The sequence below is a fragment of the Podarcis erhardii genome (assembly GCF_964252035.2).
Source record: "Podarcis erhardii genome assembly, chromosome: 1".
NCBI lineage: Eukaryota > Metazoa > Chordata > Lepidosauria > Squamata > Lacertidae > Podarcis > Podarcis erhardii.
Genome location: NC_138497.1, coordinates 139301781 through 139320538, shown reverse-complemented (window position 1 = coordinate 139320538; position 18758 = coordinate 139301781). Strand labels below are relative to the sequence as shown.

General features: G+C 43.0%; 1 protein-coding gene across 1 annotated transcript in view; it reads left to right on the top strand.

The window, feature by feature from the left end:
* Window positions 1–18758, top strand: part of UNC80 (unc-80 homolog, NALCN channel complex subunit) — a 162193-nt gene that overhangs the window by 114964 nt on the left and 28471 nt on the right. The window contains exons 37-50 of the mRNA XM_081879748.1: window positions 127–221; window positions 865–954; window positions 1680–1781; window positions 1988–2168; window positions 2496–2764; window positions 3188–3322; window positions 4053–4191; window positions 5722–5818; window positions 7509–7679; window positions 8043–8135; window positions 9147–9182; window positions 9461–9679; window positions 11842–12042; window positions 14753–14876. Of these exons, the coding sequence (XP_081735874.1) occupies window positions 127–221; window positions 865–954; window positions 1680–1781; window positions 1988–2168; window positions 2496–2764; window positions 3188–3322; window positions 4053–4191; window positions 5722–5818; window positions 7509–7679; window positions 8043–8135; window positions 9147–9182; window positions 9461–9679; window positions 11842–12042; window positions 14753–14876 (1952 nt within the window). The remainder of the gene's footprint in view (window positions 1–126; window positions 222–864; window positions 955–1679; window positions 1782–1987; window positions 2169–2495; window positions 2765–3187; window positions 3323–4052; window positions 4192–5721; window positions 5819–7508; window positions 7680–8042; window positions 8136–9146; window positions 9183–9460; window positions 9680–11841; window positions 12043–14752; window positions 14877–18758) is intronic.

Sequence of the window (18758 nt, the reverse complement as noted above, 5' to 3'; positions counted from 1 at the left end):
CCAGTAGTGTTGGTCTTTTGTAGTCTGGTATAGTATATTAGGACATTAAATTATACTAATTACATTGGACTTTGTATTATACTAATTATATTAGGACAATATTATATTATATTATATTTTTTGTAGGCACCAAGACCCTTGTAGTTCATGGGCAAAATGAATGTGATATCCCAACTCAGTTACCAGTCCATGAGGACACTCAGTTTGAAGCTCTGTTAAAGGTCTGAATACTATTTTATTAAAACAATTCAGAACAATGTTTTGATGCCTATATTTTCAAATCCACCAGTATTATAGAAGTAATGAAATATGAAGCTTCATTTTTCTGTGAATTATTTGTCCCGGTATCAACTTAGATGTGTAAAGACTGGACTTGTAAAAGCATGAATTTCCTCCAGTGTATGGGGCAAAGAAATAGAGTAAATAAAAGAAAATTGTATTCAACATTAACATGCCAACATGGCTGAAACCAGGCAGCTCTTATCCTAAGCAGAAGGAATTGTTTAAGGACATGAAGGGATTCCCAGCTACCACCCTACTTGTGCCTTATATTCACAAGAATGACCAATAAAATACTTGCAGAATTACATCAGTTAATATAACTTTTTAAAAAGAATCTCCAGTATTTCGGATCTGAAGCAAATACTTTCATCCTCTTGAAAAACTATGCAGTTTTTAAAATCCCCCTTTCTACAGGCAGTGGTTTATAGAGATGAGATGTGATCACAGGAGGAATTTAGAGTCTAAAATAGATAGCTTTCTTGAATGAAAAAGTATTCTGGAACCCAAATAAGATATTTTAAATTACGTCCTATATGATTTGCTCAAAAGATAACAGCTGCTGCTTATTTCTTTCCATTTCAGGAGTGTTTGGAATTTTTTAACATATCTGAATCCCAATCTTCCAACTATTTCTTAATGGATAAACGATGGAATCTTATTCATTATAATAAGGTGAGACAATGTTTTGTGAGCTGATTTCATGCATTCATTGCTATTGTAAAGGTAAAGGTAAAGGGACCCCTGACCATTAGGTCCAGTCGTGACCGACTCTGGGGTTGTGGCGCTCATCTCGCTTTACTGGCCGAGGGAGCCGGCGTTTGTCCACAGACAGCTTCCTGGTCATGTGGCCAGCATGACTAAGCCGCTTATGGCGAACCAGAGCAGCGCACGGAAACACCATTTACCTTCCCGCCGGAGCGGTACCTATTTATCTACTTGTACTTTGACGTGCTTTCGAACTGCTAGGTTGGCAGGAGCAGGGACTGAGCAACGAGAGCTCACCCCGTTGCGGGGATTCGAACCGCCGACCTTCTGATCGGCAAGTCCTAGGCTCTGTGGTTTAACCCACAGCACCACCCGCGTCCCCTTCATTGCTATTGACGACTGTGCTTTTCTATGTAAATTGCACCATCTTGGAAAAAGATGTGTTACAAGAAATATTTTGTCTTGCAATTTTAAAATTTTGGAGTAAAGAGCATTCATCCAGTTTTAGAGTCAGAAACATGGATGATTCACCTAGGTGTTGTTGTTGTTTTTAATGCACAGACATTAGATGAGTAACCACAGATAGCACAGCATTCAGCTACTATTAAAGAACATTCATTATTACTGCTGTGATTAATATTGCATTATTTTATTGGTAAAATATATTTCTTTTTCCCCCCATTCCACTTCAGACCTATGTCCGTGATATTTATCCATTTCGAAGATCAGTATCTCCCCAGTTGAATTTGGTGCACATGAACCCAGAAAGGGGCCAAGAGCTCATTCAGAAACAGGTATTCTGTCCCCCTGCCAATAGCTGTGCAGCTATTATTACTTGCTTTAGGCTAGGGGTATAAGTGGAACAAAGCACCTGTTAACTAGGTGTCAGATTCAAGACCTAATTGTGGGTGTGTTTTTGGACACTAGTGTTCCTGTGTCAATGTATACATTTTATGTGTGCATACACAATTTCAGACTCTTTCTTTGGCTGTTTTACCAGGTGTTCACACGCAAGCTTGAAGAAGTGGGTCGGGTTCTGTTTCTCATTTCTCTGACCCAGAAGATCCCCGTTGCTCACAAACAGTCTCATGTGTCTCTGTTGCAAGAAGACCTTCTCCGCTTGCCCTCTTTCCCTCGCAGCGCCATTGATGCTGAGTTCTCACTCTTCAGTGATCCACAAGGTACTACAAGGAGAAAGCCTTTGGCTGCAACTCCAGTAGCTCTGTTTTGCTGACTGAGTACACTAAAATGCCAATTGATAACATTAATATTTATTATAATATAGCAAGGTTATTTTCAGATCAGAAAGATGTAAGTTAAAGGATCTAGTGGTGTGTTTAATTATCTAATATGTAAACAAAGCAGCCACTACATTTCCCCACCCGCCGTCAGCATATCTGCAGAGGCAATGGTTCACAGTGGAGATTTTCCTTGGAATGTCAGGTCTTATTCATCTTTGAGGCAAGCTGCTGTGTTTGAAACTCATGTTGCTCACCTTGTTCTTATAGCTGGAAAGGAGCTATTTGGCCTTGACACCCTTCAGAAAAGCCTTTGGATTAAACTGCTAGAGGAGATGTTTCTCGGGATGCCTAGTGAATTTCCCTGGGGGGATGAAATTATGCTCTTCCTCAACGTATTCAATGGAGCCCTGATCCTGCACCCTGAGGACAGTGCCCTGTTGAGGCAATATGCTGCCACTGTCATCAACACAGCCGTACATTTCAACCACCTCTTCTCTCTCAGTGGGTACCAGTGGATTCTCCCCACTATGCTCCAGGTGAGTCTCTCACCAGAGAGAAATGAACAGGCCTGAACTAGCCATGAAGTCAATTCTGCAACTGTGAAGGGCCCTGATCAAGCTGGAAAGTCCTGTTACATTAAACTTGCCTTGGAGCTCCTTGATGTGGAGAGAGGGTGCTGATTTTGCTTCTTGCACTGGCCGTATCTGCTCCTTGCACTTGGTCACTTCAGAACATAGCGTTTCAGTTCTTCACATGATTTAAGGACACGAGCCACATTGTCGTGGCTTTGTAGAGAAATATGAAATCCAAATTGTCTGTCCATCCATCCATCCATCCATCCATCCATCCATCTAATGAACAGGAGGAACAGTGAAATGTGGAACTTTAGAGTGTGACTTTGCAATGGGTCATCATGCCTATCAATCAAATAGTACCTTTAGTGTTTTCTCTCTGTCCAGGTATATGCTGACTACGAAAGCAACCCACAGCTCCGTCAAGCAATTGAGTTTGCCTGCCGTCAATTTTACATTCTACATCGTAAGCCCTTTGTACTACAATTGTTTGCCAGTGTGGCTCCTCTCTTGGAGTTTCCTGTGAGTACAAATGGATTCTCAACAACTTCCCCCTCCCTCCAAGATTTTAAAGATGACTCATGGTGCACTCACTTGCAAAACTCTCTCATCTTGTGGGAATGTCAAGCTTGCAAGCGCATGTTCCATTGCGGGGTGGGGTGGGGGGAGGGGTTCCTGCTCCCATATACAAATGCAGCACCTAATTCTAGGTGACAGGGCTGCATCTTCCTGTTCAGTCTCCTGTTCGGTTGCTGCCACCTCCTGTTCAGCATCCCATATTGGCTGATCAAAGCACTCCCCAACTTCCATTGAGGCTCTCACAAAGCAGGATCTGGCATCCCCGCTTCTCCTGCGAAATGGCTGAAGTTGGGGTGGAAAAGGTAATCTGCCCTCCTTCAACCCAGGTTCCCACAGTTCAGCCGTCTCTCTGTCTGTTCTTCCTCCTCCTCTGCTTGGGCCTACCAATCCCAGCCTGATCCTGACAGTGCTGTGGGGCTCATGGAACTGACTTCCTGATCTTTCACAGGAAAGTGTTGTTCAGTATCTCTCTCAGAAGTTTAGACCACCTTGGGGGGGCGGGATCTCCATTTTCCACATGTAACATACAATCACCCTGTAGTACTGGATTCAAGCTAGTAGAATTTTTGTAAAACATATCACTATATACATATGATGCTACTTCCATCTGTAAGTGTAACAAAATGTAAATGGAACCTGAAAATCAGAATTACATTTATTTTTTGAAATGCAGGATGCAACAAACAGTGCACCCAGCAAAGGCGTATCGGCTCAGTGCCTGTTTGATCTGCTGCAGTCCTTAGAAGGAGACACTCCTGACAACCTGGACATTCTGGAATTAGTGAAAGCAGAAAAGCCTCTAAAATCATTAGGTATTTCCAAAGTTTCTTTGAATTAGCTTTTTTATGAAATAAATATGTCTTTTCTGTTCACCTTTGAACATACTTCAGCTTCAACTCTTATTATTTATTTAGGTTTAAAATGCCAATGTGTTCACCCCACTTTATCAGCATGAAGGATATTATTTATATAATTATTTATAGATGGCCTTTTCGCAGTCCAAGGCAGTACACAAAACTGTTTATAAAGTATTAAAAATACAATAGTTATTGTCTGCCACAATTTGTCCATTCATCCAACCTTTGTTTTGGACAGACTCCCAAGACCTGCCCATTGCAATACACACAAACTCTCCCATAATAGCAAATACCTGCCTGTCCTCCTGAAGCACAGTGAGGCTTCTTTCAAGCCTCTACATTCTCAACCCCCTGCCTCCTTAACTCTAAAAGTAAGCATCGCTGCAGCAGTGGCACAGGTGATTTCATAGTCACTCCAGGAAAAATGTCTTGTTCTGAGGGCCTACTCAGAGCAAGGCAGGAGCTGGGTACAAGAGGTCTTGCTGTTCGGTGGGCAGCAGCAGCAGGGCTTGTTGGCAACCAGTGGTGGGCCCAAGGCCTCAATATGCCACCGCGCCTGCCCACCTCCTGAGGCAGTTGCTTCAGTTTGCCTAGTGGAAGGGCTGGCATTTTCCTTGTGGGAAAACAGTTTCCTTGCTGAACTGTTGTTCAGCAGCCGAAGTGCTTCTGACATGCACAGTTTCAGCTGCCATGACAATTCTGACTGACAAACCTTTTCCAAACCATTTTGCACAGGGATGGAGAACTTGTGACCCTCCATATGTTGTTGGGCTCCAGCTGCCATCATGCCCGACCATTAGCACTGTTTGCTAGGGCTGATGGGAGAGTCCAACAATGTCTGAATGGGAGCCAGCTAACTTGCACCAGAGCGCAGGAACCAAAATAGGACAACCTGGGATCCAATCAGAAGTCTGGATAACTTCTGTAATTCTGGGGTGTCCTGCTCAAAGTAGGATAGCTGAGAAGTATGCAACATCGGACATGGTGCCTAGGAGCCGTCACTGTTAGCAGGAAGGAAGTGAGCAAGGAAGGGAGGATTTGTTTGCTCTGATCTCACCGCAGCAGCATCTTGCCCTGGCAGTGCTAAGGAGATTGCTAAGGCCAAAAGTCTGTTGTGGGTGGGTGTATTTAATTTTGCTAACTTATGTGCTAACTAACCAGCCAATATCAGCTGCAATATATTTAGGTTAATAACCAAACCTATTGCTAAAGTTCATTGTAGGTCAAATTTACTCTTGTGCCATTATTATCATCATAAAAAACCTTCAGGGATAAATCCTATTATACAAATCAAGATCTGCAATAGAAAGAGAATTACTTGCCTAAGAAATCATGGTGAGCGGGTGGCTAAGCCCACAGAATATCGGATTACAGTTCAGTAATCCATTTACTGTGCTGCTGTTGATTTGTTGAATAGATCTCTCCTCCTTATTGTGTCACCCCCACTTCACAGAATTTATAATCTACTCCCCCCCCCCTTTGCAGATTTCTGCTACGGCAACGAGGACCTGACTTTTTCCATCAGCGAGGCCATAAAGTTATGTGTAACAGTTGTTGCATATGCCCCTGAGTCATTCAGAAGGTAAGCAATGTTTTGGGGTTGGAGTTTGAGTGCATTTGCAAATAAAACTCTGATGGCATGAGCCTAGCAGAAAGAGAGAGAGTGGTACCTTGGTTCCCAAACTTAATCCATTCTGGAAGTCCGTTCCCAAACCAAGGCGTACTTTCCCATAGAAAGTAATGCAAAATGGATTAATCCGTTCCAGACTTTTAAAAACAACCCCTAAAACAGCAATTTAGCATTACTTTTACTATCTAACAAGACCATTGATCCTTAAAATGAAAGCAATAAACCAGGCTGCAATCTACTACCCAGTATCAAAAACTGGCAGTGATCTACCCATTGTCATTGTGCACCAGGTGCATGAAGGGGGAGTTCAAGGGGGGGGGGGAGGAAAGGCCAAAAAAATTCTCTCTCTGAGGAGCCAGTCGGCTTCCCCCCCCCCCCGCCAGCCCTTTCTCCCCCCTAAAACTGCTTCCCCCCCCACAGCCCTTCTGGATCCCTCCCCTCCCCGTCCAGCACCTTCTCCAGGGCTGGCATGAGCAGCCTCCGCCACTTGGGCACATTCTCCTCACTGAAGAACTCATCCTGCAGCGGCAGCACCTGCATCCTGCACGTGCCGCCCCACGCCCTGTGAGGGGAAGCGGCGGCATGTCACTGCTGGGACCTAGCCGCTTGGCATTGCTCTGGGGCCTGGAGCGGCGGCCATGGGTGACACCTGGTACCGGAGGATCGGGCAGTTGATGCTGCAGTGGTGGCAATGGTGGCGGAGGGACCCAGCCCTAGGGGTGGTGACATCCCTTGCCCGCTCGCTTGCCGCCCGCTGCTGGGTCCCTCCTCCACCTTTGCCGCCACTGCAGCATCAACCACTCCCACCTCCAATTCTGGATGTTGCCTGCAGCTGCCGTGAGCCCAGCACTGAGTCAGGGAAGGCCAGGCCAGGCGGCAAGAGAGCAGGCAACAGAAGTGTGGCACTCAAAATGGAAGTGCAACACTCAGAATGGAGCACGTTTGGATCCAAAAATAGTTTGCAAACCAGAACACCTACTACCGTTTTTGCAGTGTATGAATTCCAAGTTGTTTGTGAACTAAGCTGTTCAAAAACCGAGGTACCACTGTATGTCTCCTTTTTAAAAAAGTATAATATGGGCAAATTATGGCCCTATGTATGATTTAAACCTTTTCCAAAGTTGCCTTTTTAAAAAGTTTTCAAATGGTGTGTATATTTCTAGGGAATAGAAGAGCTGTTCAGGAGTTGAAGTTGTGCTTGCTTCTCAGACTGTCAGTTGCTTTGAAGGCCATATGCCTAGGATTGTGCTTGTGCACTGCTTGCTCTACTTCAGTAAACATGACATAGCACCCAACATATGCACATGGCTCCTCTTGTTGGATCGTGAAACATTTTTTAGACCTGTCATTTTACTCTTAGCACCTACCCTGATTGTTTCAGGTAGGCTGCCTGATTTTTAACAGTGCAGTGCATTTTTATTCAATTAAACATTTGTTTAGTAATTATTAATACTATAATCATAATTTCTTTAATTATTAAACTGTTAAACTTAAAATATCGCTCCAAGGAAGCTATCCAAGCCCGTCAGTGCGAAGAAGCAGGGAGCAAGTTATATGCTTGTTCAAATTATTAGAATTCTGTATGCTTGAGTGCACCCTTGGTTTGATTGATTTCATCCTCACATGATTCACATGGGCTCAGTCTTCAGATGCTGATGGTCCTTGAAGCCCTGGTTCCCTGTTACCTGCAGAGGCTTAAGAGGCAAACTTCTCAAGTGGAGACAGTGACAGCGGCTCGAGAGGAGATTGCTGCTACAGCTGCTCTTGCTACATCCTTACAAGCCCTCTTGTACAGTGTCGAAGTTCTTACCAGGTGAGCTGCTCCACTTTTGTGACTGTGACCATGGAGAACGTAGGAAGTGAAGAACACAAGAAAATTATTTCATGTTAGTCCCTGTTGTAAAAGTTGATAGGTGTTCTTTCATGAGGACTGATTTGAATTGCCAAAGGAGAATTCAGATCAGCACAATCTTCAAATATGATACAAAAAGTGCGGGGTGTTTTATTTCAATATTTAATTAGCAAAATCTGTTTAGGTGAAAAACTTGAGGTCAAAAGCAAATACTGGACCTTGATCACAGCATTTGGGTGATAAAAATTCACATTTCTGTGGTAAATGCAAAAATTGTCACCAGGATATTAGTTTTTGACCCTGCCTTTTTTCCCCATTAAACAGGCCAATGACTGCCCCTCAGATGAGTCGCTGTGATCAAGGCCATAAAGGAACCACTACTGCTAACCATACTATGTCGTCTGGAACAAATACTAGGTAATTAACTGGGGCTGTCCTATGACTTGCTGATCCAAGCTCCAGTTCCTAACGTTCCTGATGATATTGTATGCGTGTGCACATAGTTTCATGGGGAAACATGGAGTTTGGGACTATGGCTTTGGGAGAAGAACGTAAGAATTGCCTTGCTGGATCAAGCCAAAGGCCCATCTTTCCCAATTTCTTTTGTTTCCAGCAGTAGCCTGCCCAATACTCACAGGAAACTTGCAAGCACAACATGAAAGAGAAGATAATTATATGTTGTTATCTGTTTACAGCACCTGGAGAGCAGAGCTAGAATGCGTGTGTGTGTAGAGGAGGTTCCTTGTTTCCCCATGAAACTGTATACACACACAACATACATAGGGTCCAGTAATCCTACCCACCCCACGTCCCTCCCCATGACAAGAGGGGATCTAAGTTCTACTGAGCAAGATGAACCTCAGGCTGGAGCTCCAGGCAGAGGCAAGCCAATGTGCCTCTCCCTCTCCCCTTCTGTATTAAGCTGAAGACAGGAGGCTGAGTCATGTGGGCTAAGAGCATTCCAAGCTCAGAGCATCCATTGGGTGCAGATGCGATCTTCCATGCCTCCGCCACCCACCTCTGCTCTTGGCTGAAGGCTGGCTGCTTTGCCTGAGCACTGTCAGGAACAACCACTTCAGGTGCTCAGAGCACCTGTTGGGCACTGAACCAAAGCAATCCAATACCTCTCCACCTGCCCCCATCACCTCTAAGGTGAAGGCTTGCCTCTGCACTTGATGGGGTATTCTGAGTTTAGAACTCCCGTTGGGCATAGAGGCAGAGCATTTATGGATTGGAGTTCATGTACAGACAACTCCATTGAAGTGTTACACCCATGCATGGATGTCAGGTGGTGTCAAAAGCAGAATAAGTGTGTTGGGAGGGAAGGCATGCTCACCACATGCTGTGGGAGCATTGTCTGAAGGGGTCCAAAGTGTATTTAAGGTCCTCGGTCTTTTCCCTTATACCATTTTCCCTCTGTATTTCTAGATACCCAGATCAAGGAGCCAAACTGCACTTTATCAGGTACTGTAAGTTTGCCACCCAGTCTCCTTAGCATTTATGATGAACACCTCTGCACTTTTCTCTCTCCCTGGGTTCCAATGTCAACAATTTGCTACAAGGGGAAATCGACAATAGACTTTTTATCTCTATCTAGTCTCCCTAGCTGCTCACTCTTCATTTTCTGTCGATTGCCAAGCCATGATTTTCATGGGTTCAAAAGGAGGAGTTCGTTACAATCTTTTATTTTATCAGTGCATTTTCTCTGTTTGCACCTTCATATTCTGCACCTTTTCCTTCAGGGAAAACCTTCACTTGCTGGAGGAAGGCCAAGGCATTCAGCGCGAGGAGCTAGATGAACGCATTGCTAGGGAGGAGTTCAGGAGACCCCGTGAGTCCCTGTTGAATATCTGTACTGAGTTCTATAAACACTGTGGCCCCAGACTGAAGATTTTGCAGAACCTAGCTGGAGAGCCCAGAGTGACTTCCTTAGAGCTGCTGGATGTTAAGTCTCATATGAGGTATTATTTTAATAACACATTAAGTATATGTCTGAAATATATACAGTATATATATGAAATATGTAAAACATATATCAAACTGTTGAAGCATATATGGTAATATATTGCAGGAGCTTTATTTAATGTTATCACAACACCTTTATGGAGAATCCTAAAGCTTTTGACAACAGACAAGCTCATGCATAAACCAAATCATGGCTAAGCATAAACGTGTGTGCGCGTTGCTCATCCCTTGGTCCTGCTGCTGCTGCACAACCTGGAGCTAGGTCATTGTTTGGCTTTGTGTTACACCCAGACTTGTTAAATTGCAAGCTCTTTGTATTGCTTTAGCTGAAACCGTTAGCCCCACCTAAAGTATGGTGTTGAGTTCTGGGTTAGCCTAGAGAAGGGAAGATTAAAGGGAGGCAGTATAGGCATGCAGAAGAAGGAGCAGGCTTGTCCTCTTTTGTTCCAGGGGCAGGATTTGAACCTGTGGATGGAAATTTACAAGAAACATTTAGCATTAAAAGCTTAGCTAGAGTTGGTAGTTCAAAAGGGGAAACCATGTGGAATTAGTAAGATGTATTTATCAGAAATAACAGGTTATCATAGCTCAGTTTATTAAGCCTAAATATGTACACAAGCCTCCTGCTTGTGCACAGAACCTATTTGCCACTTCTGTCATGTGACCCATAATAAAACAAGGAAACTACTAATTAACCTTAGTGTCCGCTGTTGTCTGAAGTAGGAAATTGTATACTAGCGTTGCAACAAGCCAGGTTGTTAATACATCAAGTGCAAACTATATTTTAATATCCTGGCTTTTTCTGACGCTGTTAACCATAGGTTTCCATTTTGGATGAAATAGGAAACTACGATTATTTAGAGGCTTCCTGTTTTAATTGCAGCTGATGGCAAAGGGCTTACAAGTTCAGGCAAACAGCTGGTGCATATTTTAGTTTATATAGCTATCTATATCTCCATCAAATCTGGCATCCATGTTTAGCACTTATTTGTAATATCAGGGGAAGAGAGCCCTTGACCTTGTTACTTGTAATCCTTGGGCAGTTGATTTGTGCATTTTTGGATCCTACATGTGGTTGCTTTATAGCTGTTTTTACATCTACAGGATGGAGTTCAAGAGGTTTCTCACTTTCTTCATGACCTCCTGATACATTGTTACTCAATATATGCCATTGATTTATGATTTTTTAAGTTGTGTCTCCAATTGAATTAGTGTAATACTTACCTTGGCTGTGGAAACAAATAGCTGCTTCTATTGTGGTTGAGGTTCCTCATGTAAACATTTTAAAAGCAAGTTATCTCAGTGATTGCAGCTTCATGAAAGTTTGGTTTGTGTATTTTAACAGCTTCACTTACTTTAGTCTTTATGAATATCAAGAACTAAAACTGAGCTGAGGCTGTTTTGACTCTTGTTACGAAAAATGATAGAAAGACATGCATAGGACATTTTCTTGCTGAGCCACTCAGACATTGTCTGGAGCAAAGTGAAACTGATGGTGCACTCATAGGTTTAAGTCTCTTAAGTTTTTATGTTCCTTTAGTTTTGCCATGGAGTGTTGCAGTGGTGGCCAGCCCATTGCCCACAGCCATTCTCTGCAGCCCACCAAGCCTTAGAGAGCTCCACTCATTTTTCACTACTGCCCATTAACTGGGCTCTGGGGGGTAGGTAGCATGGGGGAGGGTAGTGATCTTCTGTGCGTTGGTAAGGATCGCTGTCCCGTGCTTTTATCTCCCCACTTCAGTTGTGCCCCCCAACCACAAACAGCTAGGCTTGGGAAGCACAAATTCAATGGTGCTATGCGTTCTCAGGGAGGCTCCTCCCTGTGTTTCTATCTACCCATGTGGGGTATGTGCACACATGTGTAACCAAGTGCTAATGTCTCTGTGTTAATCTGTATTGGCACGGCAAGTTCTGGTCATGCCTATGGGCTTGTGCCCCTCCACCACCACCCCATCCCCACCTGTAACCCACAGGGCCAAAATGGTGACCTACTTCTGGCTCACTGTGATCCTCAAGTGTGCTGGAAGTTGTGTTCTTAGATCACTTAATGTTCTTTTGAATGGGGTGTATTTTCCCACTGTGCAGTGGTTGTGGCTCTCTACAAAGGGGCTCACTTGGTAGAATCTGAGATTTCCCTCTTAACGAGCAGTAATTTTAGGTTGGCAGAAATTGCACATTCCCTTCTGAAGCTGGCACCTTACGACACCCAGACGATGGAGAGCCGTGGGCTCCGGCGATACATCATGGAGATGCTGCCCATCACTGACTGGACGGCCGAGGCAGTGAGGCCTGCCTTAATCCTCATCTTAAAGCGATTGGATCGTATGTTCAATAAAATTCACAAGATGCCTACTTTGAGGTGAGCATGTATGACGGAAACCTACAGGGGTCCGTTTCTGTTGTTGCAAGCCTTGAAGGAAGGGTATGTCATTTTATTGACAGTGTTTTGCTGCACTGAACTCTCACAGCAAAAAAAATAAAATAAATGTATTTTTCCTATTGTTGTATATGCATGCGGCCACATTTGTGAGACAACAATAGAGGAAATGCATCTTTTATGATGAACCATAGCAGAACTGGTAAAAATATGGCATCCACCACAAAACAGGTGCCCAGGAATAATACTTTTGTTGATTTTGTCATTTCTAAAATCTCATGATTTTAAGAATGAAGCATATGTGATATAAATTCTGTAGGACCGTGAATACGTTTTGTTGTAACTCTGTCTGTAACTGTATTAAAATGCACTTAAATGCAGGATTCTAAACTTTCTGGAGCTTAAAAAGCCATATGAATAGTCTTATTTTTCAAAGGCAAAGAAAAATGAGGTCGTTTCAGAAGTCATTGAGACAGGGCTCATGCACACTTCCTCTGGTCCTACTTCTTTCCCCTGGGAAAAAAACACTCTGATCACTCAGTTGGAGCAAACGGCAATTACAGTTTTCTCCAGATTGATGTTTGCACTGATTTAGCACTAAAGAGCTGTTTTTCCCTGGGAAAGGAGTGGGACAAGGCGGAAAGCGCTTAGACCCTTTCTAGGCATGGGACAGGCAGAAGTGTGGATGAACTCCCTCAGTGCTGTTTTTCCTGCATGATATTCTAGCATGTTTTAGCTACATCAGCAAACATATGGCTCAGATTAGTCACTTGAGTGTGAGAACATGTTACCTGGATAGCTGCTTAGATAAAAGACGTGTGAGAAAAGGCATGGAAAAGACATGGAAAAGCTAAGGGGATTTCCCAAAAAATATTTAACAAAGTGAGATCCAGTCCACAAAGTTTTATGCCCCAATACATTTGCTAGTCTTTAACGTATCATGCAACAAGTTTCTTCCCAGAAAAAGTAATCTGGAACTAGGCTAAAGTTGTATAAATTTGATTTAATGATTTCTTATCTGCATGGGCAAATATCCATATCAAGACTGTCTTTGTTCATCTTCCCAATGAGATGAAATAAACTAAACATTATTCCTCCCCTTATTTCCTGTAACCAGTGTGTATCAAAATGATGTTAATGGAAACTGAATTGTATTTTGATGTGTGTGCCATCCCAAACTATTATTTTGTTTTCCAAATCTTACCCGTTTTTTAAAAAAATATTGTTTCTTCATTTTTTAAGCATTAAGGAGTACCCTAGGGACTTGAATGTTGAATTTCCTTCCTGCTCTCCGAGAGTGACATTGTGTCAGGAAGACAAGCTAATTCTGCTTGTGAAGTTTTTCTGATTGGAACCTTGGAAAGTCCGCTTGTTATAATTATCCCTTGTCATAGGAAAAGCCAGGATGCAAAGGGGTTTGGCCACTACTTCCCAGCTTTATAAACCATGGTTGGGGTTGAGCATTCCTCTCTTACCCACCTCCCCCTCGGTCATCTGACATCTTTGGTGCTTCATTCTTGTCTTGTGTTAAGCCATAGTTGTCCGCTACATCTGAACTGGAGAACTCTGGTTTAATCACAGAATCAAGTCCTTATCATAGTTCCTTATCACTACTATTCTCCATGGTTTTCTTCCAGTAGTGACTGTTCAGGTTTGTGAACTATTTTTGGAAGCCGAACGTCCGACAGGGCTTCCATGGCTTCTGATTGGCTGCAGGAGCTTCCTGCAGCCAATCAGAACCGCGCTTTGGTCTCTGAACATTTTGGAAGTCAAACAAATTCTGTTTGACTTCCAAGGTATGACTGTACTAGATCTGCTGGATTCTACTTCAGATTTCAAAATCCCAGCAGAAATCTGGTGTTTTATTTCTGATGGGCAAATTCAGAATACCCTTCTCCATAGAGATTTGAAGCAGCAATCAGCCTACATTTTGGGGAGAATATATATCCTTTGAAATCAGTGGAGGAGAAGCATACTACTGCCATTTGCAGTACAGTGGTGCCCCGCAAGACGAACGCCTCGCAAGACGGAAAACCCGCTAGACGAAAGGGTTTTCCGTTTTGGAGGCGCTTCGCAAAACGAATTTCCCTATGGGCTTGCTTCGCAAGACGAAATGTCTTGCGAGTTCCTGCGGGTTTTTTCCCCTCCCCCCCTTTTCCTAAGCCGCTAAACCGCTTATCCGCTGATCCGCTGATAAGCCGCTTATCAGCTGATCCGCTAAAAGCCGCTAAACCGCTAATAGCGCTAATCCGCTAAGCTGTCAATGGGCTTGCTTCGCAAGACGAAAAAACCGCTATACGAAGAGCCTCACGGAACGGATTAATTCCGTCTTGCGAGGCACCACTGTATGTGTGTTTAAAACAAATTCACAGGATACCACGTTGTTAGTTTCTTGCATATACACACCAATTTCTACTCCTTTCGATTGTTGATCTGGATATTTTTCTATCGTTTGTTGAGTCTCATGGCAACACTTCTTTGCTGTAGGTCCAGTTTCTTCTGCAGTGCTTTCTGTGCTTCCCTGATTTCTGAATACAGTAGTGTAGGTAAAATGCACTTGTTGTAATGCAAATTTTCGCCATCTGAGATGCCCTTGTCTGAAGCATCCCTCAGAGTCCTTTTGTCTCAGTCACCTTGTGCAGGGTTTCTGGGTGGAGCCGGATGCCTAACACCACCTACTGTTGTGTTCCAGGCGACAGGTTGAGTGGGAGCCTGCCAGCAGTTTGATTGAAGGGGTTTGTTTGACACTTCAGAGGCAGCCAATCATATCCTTCCTGCCTCACCTTAGGTCACTGATCAATGTCTGTGTCAATCTGGTGAGTAACCAACATTCCAATCTCCTGCACATCTACCAGACTTCCTTCTGTGGTAGAGATTCCCCATTTCCAGTCCCAGTCCTACTCATGGAAATAAGCTATTTAACTGACACTAGAAATAGTGGAGTTCATTTTTAAAGTGGTGCATGGGGAGCGAATGGGGAGGAAGCCCATAGCCTAAGCCCAGTGACTGGTTTTTGCTGCTTTCCATGCACCATTTTGAAAATCCATTCCTGCATGTTGCGCCGAGAGTTGAGGGCTGCAAGTTGGAGAGTGGTGGATACTGCACACACCTGGTAGAGGAGTTGGAAGGGGATGGGGAAAGCTGGAAACATATTCAGTCTCAAGTTGTTGAAAGACAACATTTTTTATCACTCTGCAAAAGGGCATAAGCAATTGACTAGATGAATTACTAAACTAAATTTGCTTTGCCATTTGTAATGTCCTTGGTCTAAAGTAACTTTGAGATTTTCTTGTACAATGTTCAGATCCTTCTGCCCCTTTATCAGGGTGAAAGAGAAATTCAGTTTGGTTCACATTTTAATGCAAGCCTACCTGAAATAATATGCAACCCAAAACACAACTATCCCTCAAAATATTCCCTATTCTGAATTTTGCATTGCAGTTCTCCAAACAAAATGCATACAAAATACATATATTGGGGGGTGGGAATGTGCATTAAAATGCATTTAGTGGTGAAAATAACTTACAAAAATGCTTTATATTGGGGGGAATTGCTTGCAAAAATGTGCAAAACAGCAGAAATGTATACAGAAAAGGTGACAAATATTTGTGATGACGTTTTTAAAAGCCAAGTCAGAAACTGAAGCAGAAATGCGGCAAACTGAATTTAAGAGCAGAAAAATAAGAAACTGAGAGAAACTAAAATGGACATTTTTATCCATCTTGGTGTTGCTGTGTGTTTTGTACATTTAGATTGCTTTAAGGGGGTAAAGAGGACCCCTGACCATTAGGTCCAGTCGTGACTGACTCTGGGGTTGCGGCGCTCATCTCGCTTTATTGGCCGAGGGAGCCGGCATACAGCTTCCTGGTCATGTGGCCAGCATGACTAAGCCGCTTCTGGCAAACCAGAGCAGCGTACGGAAACACCGTTTATCTTCCCGCCGGAGCGGTACCTATTTATCTACTTGCACTTTGACGTGCTTTTGAACTGCTAGGTTGGCAGGAGCAGGGACCAAGCAATGGGAGCTCACCCCGTTGCGGGGATTTGAACCGCTGACCTTCTGATTGGCAAGTCCTAGGCTCTGTGGTTTAAACCACAGCGCCACCCGCGTCCCTTAGATTGCTTTAGGGAACACCTAAATAGAAGAATTTCTGATGAAGAAGTTATAGAGTATAGAGCCACTAGAACAAGTCTGTGAACTTTGCAGTAACAGACAATTCTGTTTTAGATCTTGACAGTTCGTATACTGAAATTAAACTCTCACAAGGTTTCATTCAAGTTAAGAATTTATGCAAATCCTGGACTTCTGCCATTTTAATGGGGATCATTGCTCCAGACAAGCCTTCACAAACAATGCTTGATCAAATTTGCCGGCACCCATCAATGATGTAAAGAAAACCATAATTTGGAAACATATAACTTGTAATACAGAAAACACTTTAGAGAGTGCAGAAATGGTATGTTAGCATTTATCTGCCTGTTTATCCAGTACTGCAAAGCATTTTGCACCGAACCTTCCTTCTCCATACATACAATAAAAGTAGAGTTACAGATAGGTAGCCGTGTTGGTCTGCCATAGTCAAAACTTCCAGTTCTAAACTAAAATACCCAACAGATGAAGAACAGATAAAATAAAACAGATAAAATACCCAACAGATGAAGTTAGACAACAGATCAGCAGAGCCAGACTGATACCCAGAGAGAACTTGCTGCAAGACAGACCCAAAAAAGAAAATAACAGAACACCTCTAGTCATCACATACAGCTCCCAAGTTAAAACAGTACAACGCATCATCAGAGATCTACAACCTCTCCTGGACAATGACAGTTCTCTTTCTCAAGCTCTGGGAGGAAGACCTTTCATTGCCTACAGACAGCCACCCAGTCTTAAACAACTCCTAACCCACAATAATACTACAACCAGACCTAACACGGACACTGGCACCAGAGCCTGCAATAAACCCAGATGCCAACTTTGCTGCCACATACACCCGGACAACACTATTACTGGCCCCAACAACATCACACATACCATCTCGGGACTATTTAATTGCTCATCGTCTAACATTGTGTATGCCATAAAATGCCAACAGTGTCCTTCAGCTCTCTATATTGGACAAACAGGCCAGACCTTACGCCAAAGAATAAACGGACATAAATCGGACATCAGGAATCACAAGACAGAGAAACCAGTAGGAGAACATTTCAATCTCCCAGGACATTCTATACAAGATCTCAAAGTAGCTGTTTTACTACAAAGGAATTTCAGAAATAGACTGGAAAGAGAAGCTGCTGAATTACAACTTATCACCAAACTCAAAACCATGGAGAAACCTGGTCTGAACAAAGACCTTGGATTCTTATCTCATTGTACATGACAAAGCCATTTTTCACCTTTTCACCCCTTGCTTTTTCCTGTAAGACCTATTGCAGTCGTTAAGAGTCGTCAACAGGCTCATCACAGCTATCTGCCAATCACCCATTCCCACCACCCTTCTGAGTAATACCCCTCCCCACCTTCTCACTAAATAGAAGGGTCTGGAAACTTCTGTTTCAGTGTATCTGAAGAAGTGTGCATGCACACGAAAGCTCATACCAAGAACTGACTTAGTTGGTCTTTAAGGTGCTACTGGAAGGAATTTGTTTTGTTTTAATAAAAGTAGACTTAGACAATTATATCCACAAAATATATTGACAGATGGTTTCAAAAGGGAAGTAGATGCATTAATGGAGGACATTTATGGATATTAGTAATATTGGCAAAACTGAACTTCCATGTTCAGTGATAATGATACAGTTGTTGAAGGACACACAGTAGAAAGGACTGTTGCCTTTGTGTCTTGCCTGTGAGTTGGCTGGCCAACTGTTGAAAACAGATTACTGGTCTAAATGGACCCCTGGTTTGATCCAGCTTTAGACTGGACTTAACTGTCCAGGGGTCCTTTACCTGATCCTGAATGGTCCTGTTATGTCCCACATTGCTTGGAAGTTATCAGCTTATTTGATCAGCCATTGGAATTTCCACTTCCCCAGGTAGTAAGTACCACTGGAGACATTTGCAATTTTTTCTGTTTACTTACAAGTATTCAAGTTGAAGTAGAGCCAAGCAAGGTGACTATTAGTCCTTCAAGCAATATTTATTCATATTTATTCAGCATCACAACATATTAGCAAGAAACCTGTGTCAGCCATAAACTTCTTAGGGAACTTCTAGCAAGATCTAAACTCAGGACACCTTCAAATTGCTTAGAACTAATGTTTAACTGCATCTGGAGAGATAGCTAGGAGTAGCCACTGGATGCAAGTGTAATAAGGACTGTATTCTTAACTAACAGATGCAAAGCTGAACAAAACCCTTTGAAAGGGGTTTGTTTTTTGTAACCTCAAAGCATTCTAGCAACATAATTCATTCTAAATGAATATATTTTGCAGGCATAGATTTGAAACAGTTCAATCCCCCTCAAGATTTAACCTTTGAAGTAATAGCACATCCATACAGGAGAGTCTGAACATTGTATAAAAACCAGTCTAGGTCTGACTCAGGACATTACCATGACATAATAAGGGAACAGCTCAAGCCAACTAGAAACACTGTGATTTCAGTACCTTTTTCTATTGAGTACGGTAACTACATGGCATACCCTCCAACCCCTCCTCCTTCTACCAGTACAGTGCTGGTTTTTCAGGGCTAGTACTGG